The 6,902-nt window shown below is 52.9% G+C and overlaps 1 protein-coding gene across 1 annotated transcript in view; it reads right to left on the minus strand.

Moving 5' to 3' along the window:
* Positions 1 to 6,681, minus strand: part of CRTAC1 (cartilage acidic protein 1) — a 135,721-nt gene extending 129,040 nt beyond the window's left edge. Inside the window, exon 1 of the mRNA XM_068549001.1 lies at positions 6,601 to 6,681. Coding sequence (XP_068405102.1) covers positions 6,601 to 6,624 — 24 coding nt within the window. The 5' untranslated portion in view covers positions 6,625 to 6,681. The remainder of the gene's footprint in view (positions 1 to 6,600) is intronic.
* Positions 6,682 to 6,902: the final 221 nt, after the last annotated feature.

A 6,902-nucleotide genomic window follows, 5' to 3' on the forward strand; every position in this document is an offset into this window, starting at 1 on the left:
CCAGTTCTGGGAAGAAGGAGCCAGAAGGAAAGCTGACCTTATGGACCCAGGGCTGTCTGGAGATCCACTTTAATACCAAGGGCCACATCTGCCCCAGACTGGCCGCTTACATTCACACATTCATTTGTTCACCCACCGAGCACCTGTGGAGCCCCATATGCCAAGCACTGTGCAAGGCACTGGGTTTACAGCTGAGAACAAAAGACACATGTCTCCACCCCCGCTGCTTGCAAGGCAGCATTTCTCCTTCTTGGGAACTCTTCTTTCCCCACCTGCAAAAGGCTCTTTGGATATACATAGCTTCTTGGATGACTGGTGCATGATTGCGATTCCAAGAAAGAGTCTGTTCTTAGAGACTAGGGCGAAAGGGAACATGACATCACTGAGGCAAGGCGACAGAAAGGGCCCGTGTGCTCACCAACTCTGATCACAGGGACTGACCTCCAGAGGCTGGGCTGCCCTGGACACGCAAGATGCTCACCACCTTCACGACAGGAACCGGGTGAGATTTATGAGCGAGCTTGCCCTCCCAATTTGGGCAGGGAGGGGTGGAGCCTTGGTCCTCTAAGGACAGCCTCTAGGACCTTTCCACCTCCAATCCTGAGGGCAAGGGCAGGGCGGGGCCTTCTGTGAGGAAACACCAGCCGAGGCTGCTCCCATGACCCCTGCAAGGCTCCTCTGTCTGTCCAGGTGGGGAACAGGGGCTCCCCGGCATGCTGCTTGTCCCAAAGGAGGGCAGGGACAAAGGAAATCCGGAGGAGGGGGTGACTCTCAAGGTAGGTGGAGCGGCTGTTAGGGAGGGAAGAAGTCCCCACGGTCCCTTCCTCAGTCAACAGGACCCCTTAGCTCCACAGTGATTCCCGTGACCTTGTCACCGTACTTGTTGGGCGCAAACAAAGAGTAACTGGAAACCACAGGAAGGGTCATTTGACACTCTCGGCACACACGATTCCTCTGTGGCTAATTAAAGTAATATGTCAAAATGTCTCTTGGAAGAGATCTTTAAGAATATGTCTGTTAAGTAAACAAGGTTTTACTAATTAATGACACGCCTGCCCACCTCTCCTTCAAGTTCCTTGCAGAACTTCCCTGGGCCAAGAGGGCTGAGCAGGAAAGGGTGGAGAAGTCGTGGAGGGAGTGGGGACAAATCCAGCCGCTTGTCAGTTGGGGAGCTATCAGTTTCTCCGCCGGATGTTGATCAGATTTCCTGGGCTGGAACCAACTCACAGGGCCCGGGTACTGGAATTTTTCCAAGAAGCAAACGCTTTGCTTCTTACGAAGTCAACATGATTTCTTTCAAGGAAAATTTTTATCCTTTCTTTTTTTTAAGTGTCTAGGGTTTTTGAAGGGCAAATCTTTGGACTTTTCTCTAAAGACAATGATTATGATATAATTATCATTCACTAAGACCACCCCCGACCCCACACGCACTCACAGAGAGGCCTGGGGGTAGGGGAATGATGTGCCCAAACTTGTACCATGAGTCAGTGGCACAGCCAGAAATAGAACTTTCCAAACTCCCAAATTCCTAATCATAGCAATATTAATAATAGTCTCTTTATAATTTTCTAAGTGTTTTCACAGCTCACATTGAATCTTCACAACAACTTTGCAGAGAGTCTGGGTAAGTCATTCTAAGGAGACAGCAGATCTGAGGTCCAGACCAGTTTTGCCACTTGTTTGCTGTGTGACCCTGGCTGGTCTCTTCACCTCTCTGGATCTCAGGGTTCTCAGCTATGAAGTGGGAGCATTGGGTGAAAATACTTCTAAAATCCCTCCCACCTCTAACATGCTGTGATTCCATGATGCGATGCTCTGGTCCAGGGTTTCTCCACCTTGGCACTAGTGACTTCTTGGGCCAGACAGTTCTTTGTTGGGGGTTGTCCTGTGCATTGTAGGATGGTTAATGTCATCCCTGGCCTCTACCCACTAGATGCCAAAAGCACTCCCTGCCCCAGTTGTCGCCATCAAAAATGTCTACACACATTGTCAAATGGGCAAAGTAATCCCTCCGTTCACTGCCCAAGGACTTCAATAAGGTCAAGATCATGTGGTTCAGTGGAGAAAGGTCTTCCTGCCCCTGCCTCTTCGCCAACCCCTTCACACCTTTCCACACACTTTTCAAACACAACCTCCTAGTTCTTTGCTACCTCTCATTTCTTAAATGCCCTCCGTGGTCCAGCGTGTTTGGTGTAATAATGAACCAATTGATTTCATACTTTCTCTTAAGGAGAGTTCACAGGTTTATGTCCCCTAAGCAACCAGCCAGGCTCCCCAGAAATCCCTCGCAGAACCCTGGATGGCCTGGAAGCCTGTATCTGCAGCCTGCAGGAGGCTTGGTGAGCATGGATTTGTCAGTACTCTTAAATCACTGGGCTCTGAGGAAGCCTTCTCCCAGCACAAAGATCCTTCCTTAGGAATCAATAGCTCAAGCCCTTCTATCACACTCAGAATTATCCTGGGACCTGTAAAATTTCTTTTGCCCAAGCATGGCAGAACCCCAAAATGAAAACCCCAACGTGGGGGAGGGAAGAGGGCAAGGAGGGAGTCCTGCCAAGGAGGCCTTGTCCGCAGCCCAGATGTTGCTGTGAGCAGAGGCTGATGTGCGAACCTGGACACTCGGTCTCATTCGCCGGGAAAAGGAAGACCCAGTGTGGTTCCCAGGGGTCCCGCAATAATATCCTCTCCCAGCTGAATACCTCTTTACATCTCACCAAGGGCAGAGGCATGTTAAAGACTATCTTCCTTGATTTTCCCTATCCTACACTCATCACAGGTTGCCAGCCTCATCATTTTGCAGAGGAGGAAACTGAGGCATGCAGAGGTTAAGCGGTTTGTCCAAGGTGCCTGAGCAGGAAGTGAAGAGCCAGATTCTAAGCCTGCATCATTTCCACTACTGAGCTGCCTTCCCAGCGAGAGTAAGGTTAAGGGTCAACCATCTAGAGGGGTTCATGAAAGAGGCGACTTCTTGTTTTCTCAGTGTCTAATGCCACTCCCTCATTCAAACAAAAATACAGAGGTACTGTGCTATAGCTGTATTTTATGTAAGTATATTCCTCTGGTCTTATCCAGAGCCAAACCATGCCTTGGGAATGCTGGCACAACTCTTCAGCTAGAGCTGGAAGCAGGCGCAGATCCCAAGCACAGCCTCTCAGAAACCCTGCTTTCAAGGAGGGGGCTGTGGCTCTCTGGTGGTCCACATTATCCTACCACTTCCCTCCTCTACCTGAAGAAAAAGACCCAACTTGTCTGTGAGCCTGAAGGAGATGAGGAAACTCAAGCACCTTCCCTGGCAACAAGCATCCCTCGGGTGAGCCTTAGGGACAGAAGAGGATCCGCCTCTTGGAATTTTGGCTCTGCAGCACTGGTCCCTCCTGAAGGTTCCTGGCAAGTCTGCAGAGGCTCTGGGGGGGCTCTATGCAGAGTGCAAAGGAGCAGGGTGGGGAGAGGACACAGAGGGGGCAGCCCACAGGCCACTCAGCAAACCTCCTTCCCAGGGCCTGGCTCAGATGTCAACAGCCAGCCTCACAGAACAGAAAAAGGGCAATGGAAATGGTAGTATCTTCCAGGTCACCCAAGAAGCCCTAATATGAGCATTTTGCAAAAATAGAACATCCTAGAACTCTGACCTTGAGCTGGGAGCAGCAAGGATGGGGAAATGGGCAAATACTGATTGGAAACTCTCCACTTCACCCAGGATCTGAGTACTGGAGGCCCCATAGGCAGTGGTGTGACTACAGGTCAGAGAGACCTCACTCTAGCATGCCTGAGCAGAAGGAAGGAAGAGCTCCAGGCTTGGGTTCCAAGACCACCGCGAGGGGCTGGGCATTTCTGATTCCTACGTGCGTGGACAGAAACCAGGAGTCGCACTGCTTTTGCCTACAAGACCACTTGCAATAACAAGACAAGATAATGGCGGAGGGGGAAAGAATAATTAGGAATTTCTGTTACCTGTATATGTACATTATGAGAGCTTTAACTGCTCCTCACCTCCTCAGTCTGAATAACAGATTCAAAGGAAATTTCTCCCAGTTTACTAGATTTATTAATTTACCGATGTCTGATCAGTCAGCAATTATGAACACCTACTGTGCAGAGAACACACATCCAGCGGAAAGAGCTCTAAGTAGAGGACTGGAAATCCTAGGACCCAGTCCTATCTCTTCCACCAAATAGCCATGTGACCTTGGGCAAGATACTTGCCTTAACTGGGTTTCAGTTTTCTCATCTGTAAATTAAGTTTGCATGTGGGACGGCGTTGGAGTAGGTGCTCTTCAAGGTTCCTTTCTTCTAGCTCTAATATTCTTGGGCTCTATGAGTCCTAAACAAGTTCAAAGAACACACCAGCACCCAGCACAAAGGATGATCTCAGAGAGCAGGTGGGGCTAGGTACCAGCTCTATTTCCTTGGAATGCTGTACATGTATCTGTCTCATTGCACCTGAGACCACAGACCACCTGAAGTCCAGGAAGTACGTGGTAGAAGGGTTCCAATCATGAAGGTGACGGTTAAAGGCTATAGCCTGAACCTGCTTAAAGCATTAAGTTACTATGACCAATGAAGGGCAAGAAGTGAAAAGTCAGTGGTCCTGAGCTGGGTGCCTTTGGCGCCCCCTACTGGGCACCAAAGAGCCTGCTGGGCAGCTTCCATTGCCTCAGCAGGCAGCAAGTAAGATTGAGAACAGGACTGTCACAGCTGTTTAATAGGACTACCTTCCTGGTCTGTAGTCCGCTCTCTATAAGAGTATGTTTCACTCCCCAGAATTACACAGACCAATGGTCCACACATTCAGAGGGCACTACGGTGCTGCTATAGGACTTCTTAACCAAACATCAAAGTGCAGAGTAATAAACATCAGGGTTCAGAACACCAGGTGCAGCCCAGATGGAGAGGAGAGAAGAAAGCAACAAGCAGGTATTTCGCTGTACAAATCCCCAGTGGAGAGAAGGTCTTGGGAAATGCAGCAGGAAAATGTTGACTGCAGGTAGAGGATGGAGCTGGGTCTGGGGGTATGAATTGAGAGCCCCACTAAAAGATCTCCAGGCTGACGCAGCTGCCCTAGGAGTTCAAAACACTCATCGATGTTCAGGGACGAGGTACAGGATACAGCCCCAACTGAGCAGCCCACTTTTGACCTTCTCCAGAGACCATTAGTACCAACTGTAACCAGGATATTCTAACTGTGGTCCACTGTGCCAGCATCAAGACCTTAAACTCCCTTCATTGTCTCTTAAATGGATTTTAGGACCTGCTGCCAGAAACATGTTCTTAATCAAGTCAGACAGAGAGAAAACGCTTCCTCAAGGGCCATATTGTTAAGAACCGCCATATTCCCACTTTCCATTCTCCATCTCCCCTTCCTCATGGCTGAGAATGAGGTACAGGGTGACTCTGAATTCGCTCTAATTCAGTCTTGGGTAGCTGCAGCCCCAAGTCATCAGGGTCAAAAAAATCTCCCACGAACAGCGTTTCTCTTCCCACAAGAGTTCTCCCCTGATTCAAGCAGCACTACAAAGTTGTCCCCTATCCCTGGAACCTTCTTCCCTTCTTTTCCACCTGGCTTCACTTGGGAAGTCCTGCACCCATCCCAGAAGACACCTCAAGTGTGACTCAAGAATATGTCTTGCCTGGAGAGCTGAAACACCTCCTGGGACACACAGAAGCCACACTAGGTGCACACCCTACCACCACCAGCGGCAATATTCATTAGTCATTCCCCGAGGGAGGAAAATGACCCCCCTCCCCAACCCCAGGAACACTTCCCGGCCACTCTGGGAGGCTCCTATCCAGGCTGGGGTGACTCTGGATTCTTGAGTTGGTTTCTGCAGAAACAGGACTAACCAGGACTCCCAACTACTGTACTGCAAAGAAGCGCGCTGCATTGCTGGGCATGCCCCTAAGCTCGGCCTGCTGCCCCATCAAAGCCTCCATGTGCCCCCACTGGGCTGAGGAGGACCCCTGGTCCCCCTGGAATGCCTGAAGCTGGCTTGCCTGAGATAGGCTGAAAGCAAGCGGACCACACCTCGGTCCAGCAAAGGCAGCCGGCAGCTACGCCGAGCTCTCTGCCACCCAGCGCTGTGCCCAGGAGCTCGGCTTCCCCGGGGAAGAAGCGCTAGCACCCCCCAGGGCTCCTCCCCATCTTGGAAGCCTAGGCACCCGGCCGAGGCCAGTAGCTTCCCCGGCCCGGAGCTGAGCCTGGTTCGCTGGGTGACTCCCCAGTACCCCAGGCACATCCCTCCTCACCTGCTCCGCCCCCTCCCAGCCCCGGTGCCCTCTCCCCAAACAGCTGACCTCCAGGACGCCCCCGACACCTTCTCTGCAGCGATGAGGGCTATCGCCCCCACACCTCCGCTCCCACCTCTCCTCCACCTCCGGCCCCGCACCCGCCTCTCCCCCAGCCCGCGGGAGGCTCTGCGCGCCAGTCGAGTCCTGCGTCTCTTGGCAAGTTGGAAGCCAAGCCGCCGCCGCCTTAGCGGTCTCCGTCTTCCCCGATTCCCGGGCGGCACCCCCGCCACCCCGGCGGGCGGATGGGGGTGCCGCAAAGGGCGGGAGAAACTTTCTCTGCCTGAGTGGGTGGGGGGCACCGGAGCGGGTACTCACGCCGGCGTCTGCGCTCGGAGCCATCCTCGGGCTCTCTCAGCCCCACCGCCTGGGGGCGTCGGAGAGCGGGAGCTCGCTGCCGCCTCTGCCGCCGCCGCCGCCGCCGCCGCCGCCTCCGCCTCCGCCTCCGCCTCCTTCCAGCTCCCAGCCCCGGTCCCGGGCTGGCCTGGAGCCTCCCGCCCCGACGCCGCTCGCTCGCTCGCTTTATACAACTCCACTCGAGCGCGCCCGGGCTTATGTAAAGGCTGGCAGAGACCCGCAGCCAATGGCGCCGCAGCTGGAGCTGAGGGCCCGGGGGTGGG

Source organism: Eschrichtius robustus, chromosome 7 (genome assembly GCF_028021215.1).
Source record: "Eschrichtius robustus isolate mEscRob2 chromosome 7, mEscRob2.pri, whole genome shotgun sequence".
NCBI lineage: Eukaryota > Metazoa > Chordata > Mammalia > Artiodactyla > Eschrichtiidae > Eschrichtius > Eschrichtius robustus.